General features: G+C 43.1%; 1 protein-coding gene and 1 pseudogene across 2 annotated transcripts in view; one reads left to right on the forward strand and one right to left on the reverse strand.

Annotated features, from left to right (window-relative positions):
- Positions 1-17,199: 17,199 nt before the first annotated feature.
- Positions 17,200-25,973, forward strand: part of LOC118656485 (cytochrome P450 3A12-like) — a 203,134-nt gene continuing 194,360 nt past the window's right edge. Inside the window, exons 1-3 of one of the 2 annotated variants that reach the window (XM_036309918.1) lie at positions 17,200-17,373; positions 21,829-21,922; positions 25,347-25,399. In XM_036309918.1, coding sequence (XP_036165811.1) covers positions 17,303-17,373; positions 21,829-21,922; positions 25,347-25,399 — 218 coding nt within the window. In that variant the 5' untranslated portion in view covers positions 17,200-17,302. Of the gene's footprint in view, positions 17,374-18,056; positions 18,076-21,828; positions 21,923-25,346; positions 25,400-25,973 lie in introns of those variants that run through there. The other variant, XM_036309919.1, reaches the window with a different exon arrangement.
- Positions 22,494-23,526, reverse strand: LOC118656494 (annotated as a pseudogene).

Raw genomic sequence — 25,973 nt, forward strand, 5'->3', positions numbered from 1 at the left:
ATGATGTTTACTTTGAATTTATATTAGTTCACACAAACACTCCATCCATGCTTTTGTTCCGGCCCTCCGGTCCAGTTTAAGAACCCATTGTGGCCCTCGAGTCAAAAAGTTTGCCCACCCCTGGCCTAAGAGCTTGTCACACTCATGTTTTTGTGCTGGATCTCAGGGTGTGTGGGTTTGTGTGCAAGCTCTTTAAGAGCAGTTTCTCCGTTCCCTACAGTTCTTTTTCTCCTGGTCTTAATCCCCGTTTTTTTTTTTTCTAAAACCAGACATTCTGGGGACTCATTTTTTCAGTGTCAGCCCCGAGAATTGGGGTATCTGATGTGGAGCCCTTCATTCCTCAAGGGAGAGTTCCTTTTTTAGAAGGGAGGAATCTCTCCCACCTGTGGGTCACTGCATCTGGGGTGGTGTCCCAGGCAAGGCTGTATCTCTGCCCCTCCTGTTATTCTCAATGCATCTCATTTTTTCTTTTATTGTGAAGGCACTATTCTTCTAGTTCAAATAAATTTTTTTTTAAAATGTATTTTATTGATTTTTTTTACAGAGAGGAAGGGAGAGGGATAGAGAGTTAGAAACATCGATGAGAGAGAAACATTGATCAGCTGCCTCCTGCACACTCCCCACTGGGGATGTGCCCGCAACCAAGGTGCATGCCCTTGACCAGAATTGAACCCGGGACCCTTGAGTCCACAGGCCGATGCTCTATCCACTGAGCCAAACCAGTCAGGGCAAATTTTTTTTTTCTATGTAGCTGTAAATCTGTTGTGTCCTTGGGAGGAGGTAAGCTCAGGGTCTTTCTATGCTAATCATCTTGAACCCTTCTCCTCTCAGATACTTTCTATTACAGTGGACATACATTATTTTATTAGTTTCAGGTGCACAACTCTCAGGGATTTTTGATCATGCTTATCATGATGATGAGATGCTTTATTAAAACCTGAGGATCTGGAGATGTAACTGCCTGAATTGATTACTGTATTTCTGCTGTGGAGAAAAATAACAGCCCTGAGTCACTGCTTTTTGTTCATATAGTCATTAATATGTTTAATATAGTTCTGTCCCTAGAGCAATGTTTTTTTACTTCTTTTATATTGTACTTCACTTAAACTTAGATTCTTTGAACATAGCTGAATTTCAGTGTGAACCTGAGTCCTTGAGAAGATAGATGGAGGTAAGTTCCTTTAGAAGTAAATGTTGTAAGCGAACCCATGTGTTGGTTGCATTAAATTGAGTTCTTTCAGTCATTGTATACATATAGCAGCTTTGCAATAAGGGAAAAATATAATGGGAGGAGTGACTGTTGAATGAGTAACCTCCTCAAGCTGAGTTCTATGCTTTTGTCTTTTAAATCCTATAATATACCTAAAGAAAGAGATTAGAAGGCAGGGTGGTGGCTAAGATCAGTAGCCAGATGGAACATGTTGCAACTCAAATCAATTCACCAATGACAACACTAGCTGATATTTTCCTACAGCACAACCTCACTGGCATTTTCCTTGTTAAACATTAAACGATGAACTGAACTTTGCACATGAATCTTAGGACGCACGTTCCTGTTATAATCAGGTTTGTTCAGGTAGGTTGAGAGTATAAACTTAGTTCACTCAAGGAACACTCTATTATGTGACTAGATGCCCGGGGCATGAATTTGTGCAGGGGGGGAGAAAAGGGGAAGAGGGGCTACAGGAGGTTGGCCCCAGTTCCTAGGAGGGAGCCGGCTCTTGGCCCCCCCGGGAAAGGGGCCACACCCACAACCAGTTCCCTGTCCCAGCCTGGGGCCCAAAGGTGCCTGTTGCTGGGCCGGGTGCAGAAGGAACGGATGCCAGATGCCACTGCCATCAGTGCCCTGCCACTGTGCGGTTCCCTGCCTCTCCCCCTCCTCCTTCCCTCGCTGCAGCGCCACCACCTCAGTGGACAGGCGGCCCCCAGGGAAGGGAGAGGACGGGAGCGAGACAAACACTTGTATCGAGAGCTGACTTTCAATAGCTCGCAGCAAGGGAGCTGCTCTGCTACGTAAGAAACCCCAACCCAGAAGCAGGTCCTCTACGAATGGTTTAGCACCAGGGGCCGATGGGGGCTGGCCTGTGGGGGGGAGGGACCGCGGGCCGTTGGCCGGCTGCGGGAGGTTGGCTGTGGGAGCGCACTGACCACCAGGGGGGCAGCTCCTGCATTGAGCGTCTGCCCCCTCATGGTCAGTGCACGTCATAGCAACTGGTCGACAGGTCATTCCAGTCATTCCGGTCGTTTGGTTGTAATGGTCACTTAGGCTTTTATATATATAGATTGCCACTAAAAGTCAAGATTTCTTTGTCAGTTTCAATTCTCTCAGAATATATACAATGAGGTTGGACTTAAAAGGTTGTTATTTGCATTCCCCAAAATTATATTCACCAAAGTAAAAGACCTACGATAGTTGAGTGAAACATAATAAGTTCATACCTATTAAATTATCTGAGGACTTTAATCAATAAAACCCAATGCTTATGAAGTTACCTTAGCAATAACAGAAGCCAGAAATTTTCAAATACCTCTCAGGAAGAAGGCAGGGACTGTGTAACATTCCCTTACTACTGTAATAGAAATGGATTCTCCTTCCCCACCCCTCTACACTGTAACTCAAAACCATACAAAAATAAAGTTCTCCAGTAAATGTAAATATATAAACAAATATAAAATTCTATATTTATTATAATTTTGGTTTGTGACTCCACTTTTTATTCTGTTAACATGCCAAGTTGAGGTCGTTGTTTTAAATATTCAGCAAGGATTATACCAGTGAGGCAGTGCTGTAGGAAAATATCAAATAGTGTTGTCATTGGTGAGTTGATTTGAGTTCCAACATGTCCCATTGACTACTGATCTTAGCCATCACCCTGCCTTCTATTTCTATTTTCCAGGTCTGCTACTTTGGAAATTCTGAACTTAGCTCAGAGAAACCTAGTACCTGGGCATTGGGAACATCCCTATATTACAGACAGGAAGTTAAGAGTGGAAGGGTCTTGCCCATGGTCAAATAAGTGAATGGCAGATTGGAGTGGGATCATGGGTCTGAACTCCCAACATGACTTCCTCCCAATATAATACAATTCCAATTGTGCCTTTATTTCCTCTATAATCTTATGTCTGATCTGAACTGCCATTTCCTTCTCTCCAATCCCTGCCTTCAATGCATAGGAGGTTCATAGGTCACTGTGTCACTCAGAGACTCTCTGCGGCCCTTGACTACATTCTTAGAAGGAATGCTTAGCCACAATTTATAAAGCTCTTCTGGATGAAACTGATGGGAGGCCTTGTCCTTTGGCATTGTAATATTCTGACATCGGTTTTCCACCTCTGTTTGAAAAGAGCTGATCCAGAAGGTCACACTTGACCCTTTGGCATATCTTAGAGTGCTGACTCACCTGTTGCCCTATTTATTACTGCTCCATCTTTCATCTTCTAGCCATACCCTCCGTATTAAGCTAGCAACTGTGTTATCTACATGCAAGGACTTTGACCTCCAGAGTGGTGCTGGATTCCATAGAGAGAGCTGTGGGCTCTTGGAAGTGGCTCAAAGAAGGCTCTGGAATGGGAGGTGAGGGCAGCATCAGCAGTTGGCAGGCCAGGAGGCAAGCACTGAACATAAGAGACCCTCACTGTCATCCAGTTGGATAAGCATGTCTTCCTAACCTCTCTTGCTCTTGCCAGGCGTGGTGCTTGACGGAGAAATAAAAAACAGCCCTGGCCAGTGTGACTCGGTTGGAGTGTTGTCCCATACACCAAAAGGTTGTGGATTTGATTCATAGTCAGGGCACATACCCAGGTTGCAGGTTTGATCCCTGCTTGGGGCCCTTATGGGAGGCAACCAATGGATGTTTCTCTCTCACATTGATGTTTCTCTCTCTCTCCTCTCTCTCCCCCCTTTTCTTTCCCTTCCTCTTTCTAAAATCAATAAAAAAATATCCTTGTGTGATAGATCAGAAATTATGTCTGTATGACTCCTAAGCCTGCCCCATTTCTACAATTTTAAGCAGTTTCAGGGGAAAACCTCTGGTTGGTCAAGAGACCTAAGTTCTAGATTTAGTTCTTCCTCCACATCATTGTGTGGCTGGGCAGACCCCTGGGTTATTCTTGGTCTAAATCTCATCTGCATTATCACCCCAGGGTTTTGCAAAAGCTACTCTCTTTGCATGGGATGTTTTCCCTCCAGTTTCTCTCTGTGCTAGATGTGCTGAAGACCACACTCAGGTTTAGTGATTTGCTAGGACTCACTGAATTCAGTAAAGCTTTTGATTTATCACAGCAAAAAGACAACAGATTAAAATCAGCAAAGGTAAAAGGCACCTAGGACCCAAACTTCCAGTGTTCCCCTCCCAATGGGAGTTGTACAGACAGCCCTAATCTCTCATCAATGATGTGTAACAGTATGTGTGAAATTTTGCCAATCAGGGAGGCTTACTTGAGCTTTGCTGTCCAGGTTTTTTATTGAGTGCCCATGTGACTGACCTTAGTTATTCAGTCTTTAGCCCCCAAAGGTCAGACGGATACAGCATGGCCCAAGACCCCACCATAGTTCACACTGTTGGCATAAACTATCTGGTTTGTCCCATTGCCACCAGGTATTCAAAGAAACTCTTATTAATAACATATTCCGAAGACTTAAAGGTTATTTTCCTAGAGTTGGTCAGGATCAATTCTTTCTATGGAATGTGCAGGGTTTGGACAATTCAGGCATGTTGAGTTAACCCTTTACTGCACACTCTCAGAGCACTTTCTTGTCATTCAAGACTCAGCACAAAGAGATTTTTGCCAACCAACCATTCTGAGCTACCCTCCCTCACTTCCTATCATTTTGCTGTGGTTTATTTTCATCATTGCTCTTCTGAATGCCATATATTTTCTTGTTTGTTTATGATCTACCTCTTCCTTCTAGAATGCAAATTCTTTAAGAGTAGAAACTTTATTGATCATGTTGTACCTCAAATGCCAAAAGCAGAGAATGGTAAAGAATAGGCACTTTGCCGAAACCGATTTGGCTCAGTGGATAGAGCATCGGCCTGCGGACTGAAGGGTCCCGGGTTCGATTGCGGTCAAGGGCATGTACCTGGGTTGCGGGCACATCCCCAGTGGGAGGTGTGCAGGAGGCAGCTGATCGATGTTTCTCTCTCATCGATGTTTCTAGCTCTCTATCTCTCTCCCTTCCTCTCTGTGAAAAATCAATAAAATATATTAAAAAAAAAAAAGAATAGGCACTTAATAAATATTTTTTTTTATGAATGAAGGAATCTGGATAGAAACGTACTGATTTATAATATCGTTTCTAGTTTTAAATTACAATTAATCAAAGGAGAAACTAAGATGGCGGCATAGATAAACACCGGGAAATTGCTGCCTCCCACAACAATTGAAAAATCTTCTAGGAATACAATTAATCAAATTAATCAATTCGTATCTTTTTAATTAGATTTTGAGTTCTTACAGGGAAAGACTTTTTTATGATTATTCCACTTGAAAGTTCTCAAGGCTGTGTTAGGCAAGAGCAGGTGTCTGAGAAATGCTTATTTTTTTTTTAAATATATTTTTTATTGATTAAGATATTACATATGTGTCCTTATCCCCACGTTGCCCCCTACCCCCCGCCCCCCCGCTCATGCCCTCACCCCCCCGTTGCCCGTGTCCATTGGTTAGGCCTATATGCTTGCATATAAGTCCTTTGGTTGATCTTTCCCCCTTACCCCCACCCTCCCCTACCTTCCCTCCAAGGCCCGACAGTCCAATCAATGCCTCTCCGTCTCTGGATCAGTCCTTGTTCATCAGTTTATGTTGTTCATTATATTCCACAAATGAGTGAGATCATGTGGTATTTATCCGCTCTCCAGTTCCATCCATGCTGTGGCAAATGGTAAGAGTTCCTTTTTCTTCTTCCTCTTCTTAAAGAATACCTTTCAGCATTTCATATAATGCTGGTTTGGTGGTGATGAACTCCTTTAGCTTTTTCTTATCTCTGAAGCTCTTTATCTGACCTTCTATTCTGAATGATAGCTTTGCTGGATAAAGTAATCTTGGTTGTAGGTTCTTGGTATTCATCACTTTGAATATTTCTTGCCACTCCCTTCTGGCCTGCATGGTTTCTGTTGAGAAATCAGCTGACAGTCGTATGGGTATTCCCTTGTAGGTAACTGAGTTTCTTTCTCTTGCTGCTTTTAAGATTATCTCTTTGTCTTTTGCTCTTGGCATTTTAATTATGATGTGTCTTGGTGTGGTCCTCTTTGGGTTCCTTTTGTTTGGGGTTCTCTGCACTTCCTGGACTTGTAAGTCTATTTCTTTCACCAGATAGGGGAAGTTTTCTGTCATGATTTCTTCAAATAGGTTTTCAATATCTTGCCCTCTCTCTTCTTCTGGTACCCCTATAATTCTGATGTTGGTACGCTTGAAGTTGTCCCAGAGGCTCCTTACACTATCTTCATATTTTGGGAATCTTTTTTCTTTTTTCTTTTTTGGTTGGGTATTTTTTGTTTCTTCATATTTCAAATCTTTGACTTGATTCTTGGGATCCTCTTGTCTGCTGTTGGATCTCTGTATATTATTCTTTATTTCAGTCAGTGTATGCTTAATTTCTAGTTGGTCTTTTATCATATTCTCCAGGGTCTCACTAAATTTATTGGCGGTTTCCATAAAATTCTTGAAAAACCTTATAAACGTGGTTTTGAACTCTATTCCAGTCGTTTGCTTTCCTCCATTTCTGTCATTTGTGACCTGTTTCTTTGTCTCCGCATTTTTTATGCTTCCTTGTGTTGGTAGAGTGGTTTTGTGTGCTAGGTGTCCTGTAGGGCCCAGTGTCTCAGCCTCCCCAGTTACCTGAGGTGGACACTCTTGGTGCACCCCCTTGTGGGCTTTGTGCACAGTCTTGTTGTAGTTATGCCTTGATTGTTGTAGGATCACTGGGAGGAATTGACCTCCAGGCCAATTGGCAGTGAGAATCAGCTGTGTCTGCAGTGGGAGAACTTCTGTGCTGAAGACACCCTTCTGGGGCAAGACTTGCTTCAGTGGGGCTTTGGTGCTCACTGAGTTTGCCCCCTGGGTGTGTCCCTTATGGATCTGAGGAGTTGTAATCTGGATTGTCCCCTTCTGACCACTGGGTACACTGGCTCTTGGATCTAAGGAGGTGCTAATTTAGCCTCTGCCTGAGGTTACCCAGCAGGAGCTACGAAGAGAACTGCAGATTCCCCTTCCTTTTTTGGAGTTTGGAGGTGCCCTGATGAGGCCCAGCTGTGAAGCAATGCAAGCTGCTGTGGGGCCTTGGGCCTTCTCTTGGAAGTTCTGGGTCTGTCTGGCCCAGCTGCAATTTGTTAGGTAATTTTCAGGTTGCAAAGGGCCAGGGCATTCATATGCAAAAGCCTCTGCTGCAGCCTGGGTGGGGTGGGGTCTCAGGGAATCAAAGGGTGGAGCAAGCAGCTATGGCTGGTCCTCAGCCCTGCCCTAAGGGGCCGTGCATCTCAGTGCAAACACCTTGAGGGAAAGCTGCCCTCAAGTTCAGAGTTCTGCCTGCTGCCAGACAGTCCAGTTTCTCCCCGTATGAGTCCTGGGTCCCCAGAGACTTCCCGGAACCAGAGTTCAGAGCAGTCGGGAGCTTGTGACTCCCTCCTGATTCAAAAAGACAGCCCCGTCCTCAGGTACCAGCCCCTTTCCACGCACACGCTCGAGCCTCCGTACCTTTGCACTTTACTTCCACAGCTCCTCTGAGTCTCAGTGTGCTTTTCTCTTTTCTTCTAGTTGTAGAATTTCAACTCGGCCAGCCTTCCTGTAGTTCTGGATGATGTCCGTTTTGTCTTTTTGTTGTATTTTTGAAGTTGTTCTGGTAAGCAGCAATTTCCCGGTGTTTACCTATGCCGCCATCTTAGTTTCTCCCTCGAGAAATGCTTATTGAGTGCATGACTTCTTGTATGTCCCACTCCCTTCGTGACTCCCCAGGGCTTTCCCTACCTTCTTTCTTCTCTTCCTGTTTTGCTAATATGACCTGTGAATCATGCTGCTTACCTCACCTGCAGTTCCTCCCATTATTTGGAGCTCTTTTGTAATGAGCTGGTACTTTCCAAGATGACAAGCATGCCTCTCACTTAAGTGCTGTGGCTCTCTGATGGAAGACTCTAGGTCCTAGAGTCTAGGAGGAATTTCAGAAGGTGCCCACTAGAAGTGCTTCTTACTTGAGCGCCACCCCCCCCCCCTTTTTTGTCACAGCATGTTTGAATGTCACATTTGTTAGTGTCCTAGGGCTGCCATAGCAACGCAGCACAAGCTGGGTAGCTTAAAACAACAGAAATTTCATTTGAGTGACAAGATCAATAGGGGTCAAAGCCAAGTGTTACCATCATCCCCTTTGCCAGTGATTTGTCCAGGAGTAGACATGTGACCCAGTTCCAGCCAATGGACATAAAGAAAAATCTTTGAAGCGCTTCTGTGAAACCCATGATGAGAAGTGTGTGGGGAGAGAACTCCTTGTACCCCCTTCTCCCCTTCCTGTGTTTTCCTATTTTCTTATGAAGATGTGACACTCAGAGCTGTAGCAGTCATCTTGCAGCCACAGGGTAGATACTCTGAGGATACCAGAGTTGAAAGAGTAAAAGAGTTTTATTTTTGATGACATCATTGCACCAATCCTGGCACTGTCTACCTACAAGAATCCTTATTTTGGGAAATAATTAAATGTCATTGTTGCTGCTTAATTCATCATTTATCTATTACTTGAACCAGAGACATCTTTTCCAATGTCATTGATCACCTCTGCCTCTTCATATTTTCATGTGTACTTGAAATAAACTTTTATTGCCTAAGGTCATCAAAGGTCACCTAAGCATATATCTGCTCTTTGCAATGCAAAAGAAACTACCTTGAAAGAAACTAGCTACATATCTTTGTCTCTGTGTGGTGTGGGGGGCATGCATGCAGGCTATTCAAGTTAGTTCAGAGGACTGAAGTCAAGATCAAGCTGTTGGAAGGTTGATTCCTACTGAGATCTCTGATTGGCTTGCAGATGGCTGTCTTCTCCCAGTTTCTTCACATGGTCTCCCCTCTGTATCTGTCTGTGTACTAATTGCCTCTTCTTATAAGGATGCCAGTCCTGTTGTGTTAGTTCCCACCCATATGACCTCACTTAACCTTAATTCCTGCTTTAAAGGCTCTTTCTCCAGCTGCAGTCATATTCTGAGGTACTAGGAGTTGGGACTTCAACATAAGGATTTTGGGGGCGGGGGAAGGAGACACAATTCCGCCTGTAATAGGACCTGAGGAGACAGCCTATAGACCTGCATGTGGCAGTCACAGGAAGACTAAAGGGACCTCCCCACCGCAGTGAGCATACACTCTCATCAAGGCTGGGTGGAGGGTGAGGCTGGGGCCTGGGTGCCAGTGAGAAAGGCCCAGGTCAGTAGGGAAGGCTCCCAGGCCTGACAGAGCCACAAATGCAGCAGCGGACCCTTGAGGACCCTCTGTAGAACCAGGGAAGGGAGCAGTCTACTGCAAGGTCTAGGGTGAGGTGAGGATTTGAGGCCCACTTTTCCATTCTCATAGGTCATACCGCCAAACATTTGGGGATTTTCTAACACCTGCTGTTAGGAGGTTCATTTGGAACTCAAACACATGGCTAGTAAGGTCAGCAGGGAGGCTCTTGTCCAGGCTTCTATTTAGATCCACAAACATTTTCTGTCTTTCTTTTTTTTTTTTATAGGAGAGGTGAGACTCCAAATGAAACCTAATATTTTGTAAAAATATATTTTATTGATTTTTTACAGAGAGGAATAGAGAGAGTTAGAAACATCGATCAGCTACTTCCTGCGCACCCCCTACTGGGGATGTGCCCGCAACCAAGGTACATGCCCTTGACCGGAATCGAACCTGGGACCCTTCAGTTCACAGGCTGACACTCTATCCACTGAGCCAAACCAGCTAGATCCATAAACATTTTCTGCCCCCAACTCTGTGTCAGGGATGAGACAGTCCCAGGTTAGCGGGCAGAACAGACTGATTCAATGTGGTGGGAGGTTAGCCTGGTGCTTTGGGAGTGAAGAGAAGGAGCATTTTGCTCCAGAGGAAGCTGGAAGGAGCTGACATTTATTTGAGGCTTTTACATTTTTTTTTTTAAAAATCAGATTTAGAGACATACATGCTTTAAAATGTAAAACAGTTCTATCAGATGTGTAACGAAACTAGTGGCACTTTGCCCTACCTGATCCCCCCTCAGTTTTTCCCTCCAGAGTTCATTTTGAGCTTCACTGTTTATTTGTTTCTTCTGATGTTTACTGCCATGTAATTAAATGACATTCTTAGACTCCTACTTCTTGATTACTCTGGAAGATGAGAATTTAGGTTCCTAATATCCTCCTTGCCTCATTCACACTTCCTGTCTTTTCAAAACAGGAAAAGGAATCTGATTTCTACTCGGTGTTTGCATCATCAATATGACTTAAGTACTTACTATTAACAGTTGAGCCATGTACATTTCTCTGCTTCCATTTGTGTTCTTGACAACGTTTCATTTTCCCTGAAATGAATAGTATCTTTTAGTAATTTGGTGATTTTTCTCTGTCCCTATTATCCACCAGAAGCATGACTCTCCTCTCCTCTCCACATGGTCAGACCCTTCAGGGGCTCTCTCTTTGCTTTTGGTCTAGGCTGCTTGCTCCTGGTAGCTTCTGCACAGCCTTGCCCCAAACATTTCATGGCCTCTCAGCTGGGATGAATGAGCTGTTCCCAGACCCCCTGCCTATATTTCTTGCTTTTCTCCATCCATTTAGTAGAGGGAATTATCTTGTAACTTTCAGAGAAATGATACGTAGGAGTAAAAATTTTTTTTAAAGCTTGCATGTCTGACTACATCTAATAGATGTATCCTCATGCAAGGTTGATAGTTTGGGCATAGATTCTAGGCTGGCCAGATTTTTCTCTCTGAGTTTAGAGACAGAGTCTTATTTCTAGTTTTGCTGTTGAGAAGTTTAATGCCTTTCTAAATTTTTTTTAAAATATGTATTTTATTGACTTTTTACAGAGAGGAAAGGAGAGGGATAGAGAGTTAGAAACATCAATGAGAGAGAAACATCGATCAGCTGCCTCCTGTACACCCCCTACTGGGGATGTGCCCACAACCAAGGTACATGCCCCTGACCAGAATTGAACCTGGGACCCTTCAGTCCGCAGGCCGTCGCTTTATCTACTGAGCCAAACCGGTTAGGGCGCCTTTCTAAATTTTAAGCCTTTGTATGAGACCTATTTTCTGCTCCCCTTACCCTTTCCGCAAGCTTTTGGGAATCTTCTTTTTGTCCCTGTTGTTCTGACATTTTATTATAATGTGACTTGGTGCCCTGATTCCATCCATTATTCAAGGACGGAGCTGTTCAATTGACCTTTCTGCATTGATGCAGATGTTCTCTATCTCTATTGTCCAATATGGTAGCCACCAGCCACATGAGGCTATTGAACACTGAGGAACTGCGTTTCTGATTTCATTTAATTTTAATTAATTTATACTTATATTTGACCAGCCATGTGACTAGGGGCTACTATTTTGGGCAGTGCTATATATTGGCCTTGTAATCTGGAGATTCCCACCCTTTGGTTCTGAGAAATTTTCTTGAATTATTTTTTCTATTATTTTGTTCTGATTCTTCTACTGGACAGATGGTGAAACTCCCAGAATGGTTAGTTTTTTTATTTTTTGTCTTCCATTTTCCATCTCTTTATTGCTCTTTTGGAGTGAATTAGTTAACTCTACTTTCCTATATTTCTATGGGATGCTATATTTTTTGTTATATATATTTTTTATTTCCTGAGGCCTTTAAATTTTATCTTGTGGATGATGGGAGCTGTTGGTGGATTTGAGCAAGAGAGAAATGTTACAAGATCCAAATTTTTCAAGGCTCTTCTGGTGGCCTAGTAGAGGATTTCCTGGATGAGGGCAGCCTAGTGTCAGACAAAACACCTTAGGAGGTTATATCAACGATTAGGTTAGACCAGTGGTCGGCAAACTCATTAGCCAACAGAGCCAAATATCAACAGTACAGGGATTGAAATTTCTTTTATTATTATTATTATTATTATTATTATTATTATTATTTATTGCTAAAAGTATTACAAAGGGTATTACATATGTGTCCTTTTTTCCCCCCCCGCCCTTAACAATCCCCTGGCCACCCCTACCCCCCAGTGTCTTATGTCCATTGGTAATGCTTATATGCATGTATACAAGTCCTTCGGTTGATCTCTTACCCCCCCTCCCTCCTGCCCCCCAACCCTCCCCGGCCTTCCCGCTGCAGTTTGACAATCTGTTTGAGGCAGCTCTGCCTCTGTATCTATTATTGTTCAAAAGTTTATAATGGTCTCTATTATCCATGAATAAGTGAGATCATGTGGTATTTTTCCTTCATTGACTGGCTTATTTCACTTAGCATAATGCTCTCCAGCTCCATCCATGCCGTTGCAAATGGTAAGAGTTCCTTCTTTTTTACAGCAGCATAGTATTCCATCGTGTAGATGTACCACAGTTTTCTAATCCATTTATCTGCTGATGGGCACTTAGGCTGTTTCCAGATCTTAGCAATGGTGAATTGTGCTGCTATGAACATAGGGGTGCATATATCCTTTCTGATTGGTGTTTCTGGTTTCTTGGGATATATTCCTAGAAGTGGGATCACAGGGTCAGATGGGAGTTCCATTTTTAGTTTTTTGAGGAAATTCCATACTGTCTTCCACAGTGGCTGCACCAGTCTGCATTCCCACAAGCAATGCACGAGTGTTCCTTTTTCTCCACATCCTCTCCAGCACTTGTCGTTTGTTGATTTGTTGATGATAGCCATTCTGACAGGTGTGAGATGGTACCTCATTGTTGTTTTGATTTGCATCTCTCGGATGATTAGTGACTTTGAGCATGTTTTCATATGACTCTTGGCTGTCTGAATGTCTTCTTTTGAAAGGTGTCTATTTAGGTCCTTTGCCCAGTTTTTGATTGGATTGTTTATCTTCTTTTTGTTAAGTTGTATGAGTTCCCTATAAATTTTGGAGATTAGGCCCTTATCAGATATGACATTGGCAAATATGTTTTCCCACGCAGTGGGTTTTCTCGTTGTTTTGTTGATGGTTTCTTTTGCTGTGCAGAAGCTTTTTATTTTGATGTAGTCCCATTTGTTCATTTTCTCTTTAGTTTCAAGTGCCCTAGGAGCTGTATCAATGAAGAAATTGCTTCAGCATATGTCTGAGATTTTGTTGCCTTTGGATTCTTCTAGAATTTTTATGGTTTCCTGTCATACATTTAAGTCCTTTATCCATTTTGAGTTTATTTTTGTGTATGGTGTAAGTTGGTGATCTAGTTTCATTTTCTTGCATATATCTGTCCAATTTTCCCAACACCATTTATTGAAGAGACTATCTTGGTTCCATTGTATGTTGTTGCCTCCTTTGTCAAATATTAATTGAGCATATTGGTTCGGGCCGATTTCTGGGCACTCTATTCTATTCCATTGATCTATATGCCTATTCTTGTGCCAGTACCAGGCAGTTTTGAGAACAGTGGCTTTGTAATACATCTTGATATCTGGTATTGAGATCCCACCTACTTTGTTCTTTCTCAGGATTGCTGCAGCTATTCGGGGTCGTTTTTATTCCAGATGAATTTTTGGAGAGTTCGTTCTAGATCTGTGAAGTATGCCATTGGTATTTTAATGGGAAGTGCGTTGAATTTATAGATTGCTTTGGGTAGTATGGACATTTTAATGATGTTGATTCTACCAATCCATGAACACGGTATGTTCTTCCATCTGTTTATGTCTTCCTCTATCTCTTTTTTCAACGTCCTGTAGTTTTCTGAGTAGAGGTCTTTTACCTCTTTAGTTAAGCTTATTCCTAGGTAGCTTAATTTTTTTGGTGCGATGGTAAATGGGATTGTGAAATTTCTTTTGAGAGCCAAATTTTTTAAAGTTAAACTATATAGGTAGGTACATTGTTATTAACTTAATTAGGGTACTCCTAAGGCTTAGGAAGAGCCAAACTCAAGGGGCCCAAAAGCCGCATGTGGCTCGCGAGCCACAGTTTGCCAACCACAGGGTTAGACCATAAAGACTTTATCCCCTTTTGCAACATATTCTGAGATGCTTATCTTTTGCTTCTTTTAACACTTCCTATTTTATTAATTCCCTTCCACGTGGTCTTCTGAAATTTGCCTACCTTTCACTCATTGGTTTTATCACCTTTTACTTTCTGCTTTCCTGGAAACCTAAAGAATTCTGATTGTGATATGTCAGAATTGTTTGCAATATCTTTTTTCTGCTGAGACCAGTTCAGTGAAAACACGACTTAGTAATGGATACAAGGATGTGCATGTCATTTTTGGGTCACAACCAGCTCTGTACTATGTTTGCACCTACAGTGGAAGTGTGCTGGGCGGTGTGGAAGGAAAGGTCATCCCATGGAACCTGCTAAGTTATTCCAGGAGGCCCCTGGAATTGGAGCCAGCATGCCACTGTACAATTTGGAATCACAAGACCTGGCTCCATGCCCTGGATTCATAGTTTAATTTCTTGGGAAAGACTCTCCTCCATCCTGAGCTTTTGTTTCCACACCTGTAAAGTGGGAATTAAAATAATACAACATTACTTATCTTACAGGGTTGTCATGAGGGTCAATTAAGAGAGACATGAAAGAACTTCTTAAACTGTACATTGAGGTAATATATTAATTCTACTTTTCCTCAGGATCATCTTCCAACCTTTCATGTTTGTCCTTTATAAATATTCTAGCTTACAGCCCCTTCTTCCTACCTGTCTGTAGGGCTCTATTATCTCAGAGATTCCAGGGGTATGCTACATTCTGCACACAGTTATTTGTCTTTCTCCCTCCACTGGGAGGATGCTCTCAAGGATGGGGACTATGTGGCTTGTAGCCCACAGCCTGATGATATAATTACACATAACATTCACACACTTGGCCTTGAATCAATACACAGACGGATAAATGTATTCATACAATACACTTTCCAGTGGGAGCTATGGAATTTAACAGGTGCCTCCTGGAGCAAAATTTAACTCTAAGAGACAAACTGTGATGGTAGAAATTTCAGGCTGCATGACAAGCTTCCAAATAAATAAAAGGAAGTGGGTGAGATAGTTGGGACTTTCTGCATTTTACCAATGAGACATCCACTTACTCAGTCCAGTTTTATGCAATCTTGGAGAATTTCTGGCTAGGCAGCGGTTCCCAACCTGTGGGTCGCGACCCCATTGGAGGTTGAATGACCCTTTCACAGGGGTCGCCTAAATACATCCTGCATATCAGATATTTACATTACGGTTCATAACAGTAGCAATATTTACAGTTATGAAGTAGCAACGAAAATAATTTTATGGTTGGGGGTCACCACAACATGAGGAACTGGATTAAAGGGTCGCAGCATTAGGAAGGTTGAGAACCACTGGGCTAGAGGGACCTAAAGAATTGGTGACAGATGAGTATCACTTTCTGCAGAAGGCGTGAAAGTGAGAAAGGATAAAGAGAGAAGGAAGTGCACAAACATAGCTTAAATGTCTCCTGCTTCTTTGATTTTTGGGAACCTTTAAGGTTTTGTTGTTGACATACTTCTTGGTTTCTCAGGCCAAGCAGACACAGAACATGGGTCTGAGTGATGATAAGGAGCAAGTGGAATTTACAGATGCACAGTACTTGCATCTCTCCCATCAGGTGACACGGATTAGTATTACAAGCTGTCTCCTATCAGCTCCTCAGCGCCCATAAAAAAAAATCCCCCACTGCTCAAAGCAGGAAGCCATCTGCTCTAACCTTCTTTGTCCCAGAAAAAAAGCTCATTCATCTCTTTGAAGTCTTTCCTACTATGTGTGCTGCCCATAGTGTGACATTTTGTCCTGTCAGTGTTGGCTAAGGTATGCCATTTGTCATGTCAGTGATGGCCATCTGGCTGCTGTTCTCCTCTCCACACCCATTGGTCTTGGACTTGTGGTCTTTCAGAGAGAGAGGGAGCCATTCTTTGGTCATGAATTTGTCTAACTCCCTGTCTACTGCAGGACCCTCTCAGGGGAGGGGGTGGACAGGAAGCAGGATGAACTGATAAGCTTGGTGTAGCCATCACCATCTCATCCATGTCCTGCCTTTCCTTTGGGAGCTCCTCGTCAACAAAATTCTGATGAATCAGCCTGTATGTGCAATAATAATGGCGGAGGCACAGCCAGGCCCTCTTGTTGTATTAACAATCCAGGAAGATGGAGTGGTCACCAAAGGGCCACAGGGAAAGAACATGCAGAAGACCTAGCAATACCACTTCTACCAACTCAACTCTGCCAACATTTCTCAATACACACTATGTGTAAAGTGTTTTGCTAAGGACTAGTGATATAAGGGTGATTAATACCAGACTGTGTCCTTCATAAGACCTCAATTTGATAAGGGAACTTGGTGTGGAGACCAACAATGGTGCCAGAGGATAGAGGACAATAGTAGAATTGTCTGCAGAAACTAGAAGTTACCAAGTGGAAGAAGTGATTGTATCTGTTCAGGGATGTTGGCTATGAAGACTTTAACAGAGCAGAATTTGTCTGAGCTAGGTTTTGAAGGATGAATAGGAGTCGTCAAGGGGGCACCAAGGAAGAAAACTGCATGGGTAAAGATCTGTAGACCTAGATCAGTGGTTCTCAACCTTCTGGCCCTTTAAATACAGTTCCTCATGTTGTGACCCAACCATAAAATTATTTTCGTTGCTACTTCATAACTGTAATGTTGCTACTGTTATGAATCGTAATGTAAATATCTGATATGCAGGATGGTCTTAGGCGACCCCTGTGAAAGGGTCATTCGACCGCCAAAGGGGTCGCGACCCACAGGTTGGGAACCGCTGACCTAGATTGTTTGAAGGATTTCAAGTATTTTTTAGTTCAGGCAGCCATGGAGTCCAGGGCAGTTTAAAGATTTAAGACCAGTGACTTTACTTGAGTTTTCTGTAACATTTGGGCTTACTGATAAAACGGAGTGAGTAGTTCATTGATTTCCCACAGAATATGAACTCAAGGGTGGTCAAAGCGGGAGTGTCCATGATGCTTTGCCAACTTTCAAGGTGGAGCGGGCATCCGCAGAGGGCCCTTTAAGTGCTGGCTGCTCTAGCCTCGCCCACTTTCTCAGCTGTAAACGTTCCAGTCGGGCTGAATCACAGCTGGGCGGGGAGGGGCGGGGCAGGAAGCTTCACACGCACACAGGCACGGGCTGCCAGGCAGAGCATAACACACAAGGCTTGCTGACAGGAAAACTCAAGAGGAGGGAACCTCGAACAAAAGTGGCCATGGACCTGATCCCAAGCTTTTCCACAGAAACCTGGGTTCTCCTGGCTGCCAGCCTGGTGCTCCTCTATCTGTGAGTTACTGTCCAGGCTCATGGCCTCTGTAATCTTGGCCTTGGGGCGCTCATCGGGCCCCTCTCTGCCTTATCTGGTTTAAAGATCCAACCGAGGAAGTTGCTTAAACGGTGGGGGCTACCAACACCAAAGGGATTATTATTGCTCTTACCCTGATCTGTTGAAAGGGTAATTAATGTCCCATTTGCCTCCAACTCTCAATTTCTGTAGACCAGAGTGTTTGGGGACATTACTTGCTCCTGGGGGTGATTTTCTAATTGACAGTTTGGGTAGACCTAGACCGGTGGTCGGCAAACTCATTAGTCAACAGAGCCAAATACCAACAGTATAATGATTGAAATTTCTTTTGAGAGCCAAATTTTTTAAAGTTAAACTATATAGGTAGGTACATTGTTATTAACTTAATTAGGGTACTCCTGAGGCTTAGGAAGGGCTGAAAGGGCGAGGAGTACGCCCTCCACCTTGCCCCAGGGTAAGGGCTATGCCCTTCATCTTAACTTGGCCATGTGCTCAGCAAGCTTCTTCCCGGAAGATAGTCAAGGGAAGTGCACGCCATCACTATGACCACATCCTGTGTACTCACGCCTGGCCAATCAGCAGGGCCCACAGTCCTTTCTCCTCCCCTTACCCCAAACCCCTATAAAACCTCTCTCCACACAGAGTTCTCTCTCTCTCGGCCACTGGAGCTTACCGTTGCATCGGTGAGTGTGGCAGGGGAGCCAAACCTAGGTTTGAAATGAATGACTCTTTGCTTTTGCATCGGACTCGCTGGCTCCCTGTGGGTTCTTGGGAATCATGAAATCTGGGCACAACAGGGCCACACTCAAGGGGCCAAAGAGCCGCATGTGGCTCGAGAGCCACAGTTTGCCGACCACAGACCTAGACAGTATTAACCAGAATTCAGCTGAGGCAGATTAAAAACAACTGGCTTCTGTCCTTGCCCCTTTCCCAGCTCCAGGGATCCTGGAGGCAGGAGGGAGTGGCCTGGGGTTTTGTCTCATTATCTTCACCTTTCCAGTTCTGTGTCTGCTGCTAGAGATGTGTACAAGGAATGGCCCTTGTGTCACTAGGTTTGTACCTGCTTCCTCCCTCCCACTGCCTGGTATAATTTACACCATGTACGAGGGTGCACCCCAGACTTCATGGGGGCTGGAGACTTCCCCGCTTCTCTTCAGACTAGCTCTTTCCTCTATTCTGTCTCTCCCCTAAAATTCCCCTCCTAATACTCAATTCCCACACCTTGTAACTGGCAGAACTATTACCCCTAAATGAGAAAACTTTACAGCAGAAGGAATTTAGCAGAAATCTTGAAACTGTATTCTTTTCTTTCACCTTTTTCTTCTAGTCTTTGGGGAGGGTTGGCATCATTATAGAGATTTATTTCTCCCAATATGAAATCTGCTGACTGCCTGCAAAGGAACGAGCCCAAAAGCAAATTTGGGCTTAAAATTTTTTCCCATTAACTTACAGTGCAGGAGGATGAATCAAACCATCTAGCAGAGGAATTCCTTTCAAGCATGAGATTCCTGGCATCATGAAACAGGTTGAGGGAGAAGTCATTTTGGACATGTGGGTAGGGAAGAACTGACCCCTCTATGTCCCATTTGACCTCTATCTCAATTTCACTTTCATTAAGAGTAGGAAATCATGATGACATGAACATAGAGAATATATACTTTGTTTCAATTCTATGAAAGAAATATTATAAATACAGTTTATTTTGGCAACATATTTTCTCTCTGATAACATTTTAAAATTAATTTATAATGTTTAATTTAATTCTATTTAATATTAGATTTGTTTTTTACTGAGATAAAACTATTTCCAGCATGTTCTTTCTGTAGGATAAAAGAGGCTGTTGGCTCAGGATTTATGTCCACAAAAGTGTGTAAATAACTTCACCCTACTAGAATAATGTCAGGAATATGAGTCCATTGTACAAATATATACTTCTATAACATAGATTATATATATATTTTTAAATATACTTGCCTAACCAGTTATTTTAATCTCACAGTTCAGGTGAATAAGCGAGATTGTGAGCCAGTGATGATAAGAGAAGCATTCTGGATGGAGTGGGAGAGTATTTTCCCCAGATACTCCAGGTCCTGGGCCTGTAATAGGTCATTAAGAGGGCAACAGCCCTGACCGGTTTGGCTCAGCAGATAGAGCGTCGGCCTGCGGACTCAAGGGTCCCAGGTTCGATTCCGGTCAAGGGCATGTGCCTTGGTTGCAGGCACATCCCCAGTGGGGAGTGTGCAGGAGGCAGCTGATCGGTGTTTCTCTCTCATCGATGTTTCTGGCTCTCTGTCCCTCTCCCTTCCTCTCTGTAGAAAATCAGTGAAATATATAAAAAAAAAAAAAAAAAAAAAAAAAAAAAAAAAAGAAAAAGAAAAGAGGGCAACAGTGTAGGCATCTCATCTGCTTGAAATCTGGGGATAGGGCACCATCGAAGTCACACTGTGTGGTCTGTGTGGCAATGGGTCAGTCACTAGATACTGGCACCACTGGATAAACAACACTAGCCTTAGAAGACCCTGGTACAGCCATGAGTCAGTAGCTATAGAGTAGACGGTGCCCTCTTATGGCAACACGATGTAAATGCAATAAAAATGATTGGTTTTATTGTTAGCCCCTTTCTTTGCACCCAAAGCAGCATTTCTCTACCAAAAAGAGGGAAGTTGGAAAGAAATCAAGGAATTCACCCAGCCCACCCAATGCCTTGTTATGGGACCATGTGAGTTTAGACTCTAGACCAGATCATCAGTGGGATCAGTGTTGCTAACATGTTCTTTCAATTGCTTGGCCTCACTTGAGAGTTCACGTAACATGCTGAGAGTTCAGAAGCAGAAATGGGTTTAATTGACTTGCCATGACTGTCATGGCAAAGGAAGGGACTCGGGTGGGACTAACCAAGGGTACCCCAGGTTTTGAAGTGAGTGCACATAATTGCACCAACTTTCTGGAGGAAGGTATCCAAATACCTATTTGGGTTTGACTGAAGTACCTCTGTTGTCCTTCAGCACAGGTCCATTTATGCAATGTTTTTTAGTTTTTTTTTCAACCAATGTTATAGATTATTAAAATTGTACAAAATGTTGGAAACCTATACTTTCTTAAAGGTTAACCTCCAAAGAAGAGGCAACAAGGTTTTAATTTGATTTTCTGGAACATTTCATGGGTACTTATTTTGTGTTGTATAGCACATCTTTCACTGTCAACAGGAAGGTACTGAAGTTTGGAAGGCCGCCTTTTAGCTGAAAGTGCTTTATAGGGCATGTTGAACCATTATACAGAGCCTACTTTCCAGCCATACTTTTCTAATTTGCCTCTATGAGGTGAGACTTGTAGGCCTAGCAACTTCTTCCTTAAAATTGTTGCCAGCGGCCTCTTTCCTCAGCCTCTCTTCATCCTCCACTCTTCCATCTCTTAGTAATACTGGGGTGGGAAGGCTTGCAAGGATTCAGAACCCTCAGTTGTGAAACTCCACACATGACACATGAAAGATCAAATGCAGGCAGGCCTACCATAGTTAGCACCGGCCTCAATTTTGAGGTAGTTGACACAGAAGTAGTAAACTAACTGCTTTCTGACTGGCCATCTTGATAAAATGAGTGAGCCTGGCACTGTGCTTAGCAGGTGAGCATCACAAGGTGAAGAAACAAATGCAGTGAGGGGGAGAATGGCTGGGAAATTGAGCCTTTACTCATAGGTTCCTTTATATAGTTTCATTCAGGAAACATAGGGGTCAATCACCCTTCTCTAGAGCTCAAGCCAATCAAATTGCCTGACAACAGAGACTTGGGTGTAGCTGAAAGGCACTCACATTTCTGTGATGCCAGTGAAAGCCCTGAACACAACTTTAATTCTATAGAAATAGCCTGCACTGTGGCTATTCTAAGGCCTCTTTATGGTGATATATTTAAGAAGAATCAGAGCTTAAAACAGGGTCAGGGCATAGGGGGAAGAAAAAGCATAAATGTGACTGAGCAGACTGTAAGAACAATGTTTCAGTAGGCTTGCAGTAACTCTCAGTTACTGAGTGGATGAAGTTAAGCAAAATATCATCATTGGAACAGAAATTATTTTCCCTTTTTCTACCTAGAATTAGAATCTCCAACATTATGAACAAACAAACTTACTAAATAGCCATGAGTGAATCTCCTGGAAAACATTCCAGCCTCAGCCTCTTAGGAGCACTCTCCTTTGGAAACATTTGTCAAGTATTCATTCTGGGGTTGGGTCCATGGAAAGTTCAACTGATTTTATCTAATCACCATCACTTTCTCTGAATCTCACAGCGGAAGTGGGAAAAGAGGTGATGAGTGAATGAAATTATTGCTGTGGGAGTTTTTAACTACTTATCACCTACATGTTCATTCCCTACCTTGACTGTCCAGCCCCAGGACCTAATTCATAATTCCTGTAACCTGGCTTTCTCTTTCACTTTATAGATATGGGACCTATACACATGGACTTTTTAAGAAACTGGGAATCCCTGGGCCGACACCCCTACCTTTTATGGGAACTGTTCTGGGCTACCGTAAGGTGAGTGCTGTTTGGCCTTCTTCTTTTGCTTCCTTTTTTTTTTTTTTTTTTTTTTTTTTTTAGAGGCACGTAAATTTATTCATCAAATATTTTCTCATGTAAACTATATATACAAAGATTTGCTCCTCTTTCTTGTTTATTCAGATCTGACCATGTACCTTTCAGCATCTCCACAAAATTAAACCCTTCTAGAGAAAAGACCCAGTATTTTCTGCTCAAAGATTTCATCTGATTAAAGAATCTTAGCTATGTGACCTTCATTGGATAGCTTCCTTTCAAAAATTAAATCCACAGATTAGCACGTTTTGCTTAATTTAAAATCACATACTTTGAAGGTACCTTTCTTCCTACTAATCATCTGGTTACAACAAATGAAAGAAGTATTTCCTAATGGAAGGCTGGTATGTTGCTTGTCAGACTTGAGAACAGAAGCCCAAGCAGCAGGTGTGAACTTTGAGTCAATACACAAGATATCTTTTTCTGGAAAAAACTATACTTGTTTCTTGAGGAAATATACTGCCAATTTCAGGGTATTTCCTACAGTTTCATTAACAAGAGCTCAACACAGAAATAGCTGTTTGCCTAATAATTTTATTGTCTCTCTTCTGGAAAATCTTCATAGAAAATTATGATTTGGTTTATTAGCTCTCAGCAGCCCGTTCCTGAGCTCTGAGGAAGCTTGCTTTCTTCTGAGCTACCCGATCTTTCTTCTGGGCAAGAGACATTTTGGGACGGTTCCCCCTCTTCTTTTTAACTTCTTTCTTAGGCTTCTTCTCATAGATGGATTCTCTCGTATAGCAGCATGAGCTTTCTTATACATCTCCTCCATCATGTCTGGAGTTACGTTGTTCTTTATATATTGAGAGAACTGTTTCTTGTAAGCATCTTCATCTTCTCCCATTAGATAACGCATATAATCTGCAACGTTCTGACCCATGATGTGCTTCCGATGTACTTCTGCATTGAATTCCTTGCTTTCTGAATCATAACCAGGGAATCGTTTGGTACTGTGAGGGATAGATAGGCCTCCATCCACAGCTCCCTTCAGGGCCCCAAAAACTTTATTTCCAGTAGTAGTTCTGGCAAGCCCTGCATCCAAGTAGCAGGTGAAGGCACCAGGTTGACCATCAATGCTTTCCACATTGTATTCATCTCCAGTCACCTCCACCTGGCCTTCATAGATCTTGTCCATGCCAAACCTATTGAGAAGCCTGCGGCCAGCAGCAGGCCAGTACAATATGCTGCAGCATAATTTGTCAGGCCATCCTTCACACCATACTTGGGGAGTTCATGAGCATAAGCTGCACAAACTATCATATCTCCTTCTATACGGGCATAAGCGATCTGACAGATGATGTCTCGGTTGGTGACGCGGACGATCATCCGGTACTTCGGTGTGTTGTACTTATTTTTATCCTGGATGACCAAGCGTTTCCGGGCATAGTAATCGGTTTTACCCTCTCGCTGTCTTCTGAATTTCACTTGGTATCGCTTGAAGTAGGCCTTATTCTTGACAACTTTCACAAACCCCATCCTGCGGAAGAGAGACCCACGGCCGCGGCTCGCCACAGACCTGCAGGCCTAGCCTAACTCTGGTGGAGAAAAAGCCTTCTTTTGCTTCTTATGGTTCCAAACCGCAGCTGAGTTCCCTAGTAAAAGGGCCTTGCTCAGGAGGAAGTTCTGAGGTTTCACACTTTCCAGAAAAGGCACCATAGGCCCCGCCCTGCGCAGGCCAGGTTTACCCCAGGCTCAGTGGCAGCTGTCAGGAGCCTCAGGGGTTGGCTCATTGGGGCAGCAGAACTCTCAGCTGATCCAGCTCACATCTTGTCCCTATTTGTGAGCATCGTGAGGAGCGTTTTCTTTCTGCGAGGTGCAGGTTCCCAGGAAGACAGAATCACACTTAGGATTAGGAGAGAAGCATGAGGGATGCCTGGGAGTGCCCCATGAAGTCGGATGTGCTAGAGTCAGACTGTCCTGCTCACAGGATACGCTCTAGGTAGCCTTTCTTGATTCCTCTTGGATAGCTTTGAAACCTCAGAGCATTAGGCACCCAAGTAGTCACCATCGGTAATTTGCACATAAATACTTGAATTCTCTAGAGAACTGATAAATCCCTGCAGTTATTCCTATGGTTCTAACTCACCCTTTGCTCCCCATGACTGTAGAGTAAGTTTCCCTCCACGTTCTCCCTTAGGCAGGTGACCCTTGGCAATAGGCAGACTAGCCCATCAGCAAGGATTTACATAATAATAAATGGGGGAGTAGTTTCAGCCACCACTGTCTGGACAAACAGAGGTGGCGCCTAGCTCCAACCTTTGCTAGGGCTTCAAAGGCACCCAGTCTTGGGGGGGGGGGGGGGTTTGGTGGGTTCTCTGTCTATGCTTATCAGATACTGAAGGCAATAAACAGTTTCCCACACATGACGTCTTTGGGGATTTGAGAGATGGAACAAGAGCTGTCTGCTTTACTTCTCTGCCCTCAAAGGAGGCACCCTATGGCTGAGTCTGAGAGGGAGTGGATATAACTGAGGTAAGATGGTGTTTATCTATGGACTTCAGATATTTGCTCACACAAAATTACTAGAAAGGAGATGTTTGGACAAAATTATTGAGTATTTACTTTATCTGAATAGAATGACCTCAGTGACACAAGGATTGTGAATTTTGGCAAAGTGTTTGTGGTTGATCTAGCCCTGATGCTTTGCCCAGGGCTTGACCCCTACATGGAAGGTTATGTGCTCATGTCCACAAAGCCAGCAGGCAGAGCCTTACATGCAAACTGCATTCTGCATCAGATTTTGTTTCCTGTAGACCAGATTCTAATATTCCAAGCTGAGTTCTTCAGGGCCTCATTGAGTTAAAAAAATCCCATACTTTTTGCCTCTGAAAAGGCAATTTTCTTTCCACCTTTCCCAGATCAACTCCTTGAAGATGCACCCCAAGACCCACATTTCTGGAACTTCCTTTGCATAGTTAAAACATAAAATATCACAACTGAAACTTAGCCACAAGATGTGTTTTTTAATTATAGAAGTGAAAGCACAGAGAAGGTATTTTAATTTGCTCTGTCCTTCTGGAGTGGTGACATCTCTCCATCTTTTCCGTGTTGAGCTGGAAAATTGGGGAGTGAGTCACTTTGTCACTCAATCAGTCGCTCACTTCTCACTCAGCAAATATGCCTTAGATGTGTTTAAACCTGCTAGACTAAAAGAGGTCCCTGGTGTCTTAAACTTCTTAGTTCTGCTGGGATTCTAGAGAGGGCTCATGAGATAAATGAAAAGGATGCTTGACCAGGAGGTCAAAGAGTGTGCAGGTCACTCTTACTTCTGGAGTGGCTATGGAGGTAATAATTCTGGGGTTATGAGATTTTAGAGGTAGAGTTCAGTACATTTGGGTTAATAATCTAATTTTGTTTCTCCTTGCAGGGTATATGTGATTTTGACATGGACTGTTTTAAAAAGTATGGAAACATGTGGGGGTGAGTATTTGGGAAACTCCCATTGGATAGACTTGCTGTTATGATGAGGGCTTCCCTGGTGTGGAGGACAATCTCAGCTCAAAGCCTATTGTAAAGCTTTTGGAGGCTTGTCCTCTAGGACCCCAGATGTCACCAGGTGTCCAGGCTGCATTCGGAATCAGGATGGGGAGTTGCAGGTTATCATACTCTCCTGACTTTGACGGCCTAGGGACTCCTGGCATCACTTTCTGTCCAGTGTCTCATTATTCCCCTCGTCTCTATTTTTCCTCCATTCGGTCTCCTTTAATTGCATGAAATGCATAACTTCAGACCCTTCTAATATATTTCGATCATAACCCTACATAATTGACTTTAAAAACATTATAAACCATAGTTTTATGTTATTTAAAAAATTTTTGTTCTTATTGATTTTAGAGAGAGAAAAGAAAGGAAAGGAATAGAGAGATAGAATATACAAGTATTGCTTTATCTACCCTATTCTACTGACTTTGAAGAGATAGAATATTTCCAAACCATACTGCTTCCTGGTGGGCTGGTGGACTTAAGGATTTTGCAAAGTGGTTTCAGTCAGTTG

The sequence above is a fragment of the Myotis myotis genome, unplaced genomic scaffold (genome assembly GCF_014108235.1).
Source record: "Myotis myotis isolate mMyoMyo1 unplaced genomic scaffold, mMyoMyo1.p scaffold_m19_p_5, whole genome shotgun sequence".
Taxonomy (NCBI): domain Eukaryota; kingdom Metazoa; phylum Chordata; class Mammalia; order Chiroptera; family Vespertilionidae; genus Myotis; species Myotis myotis.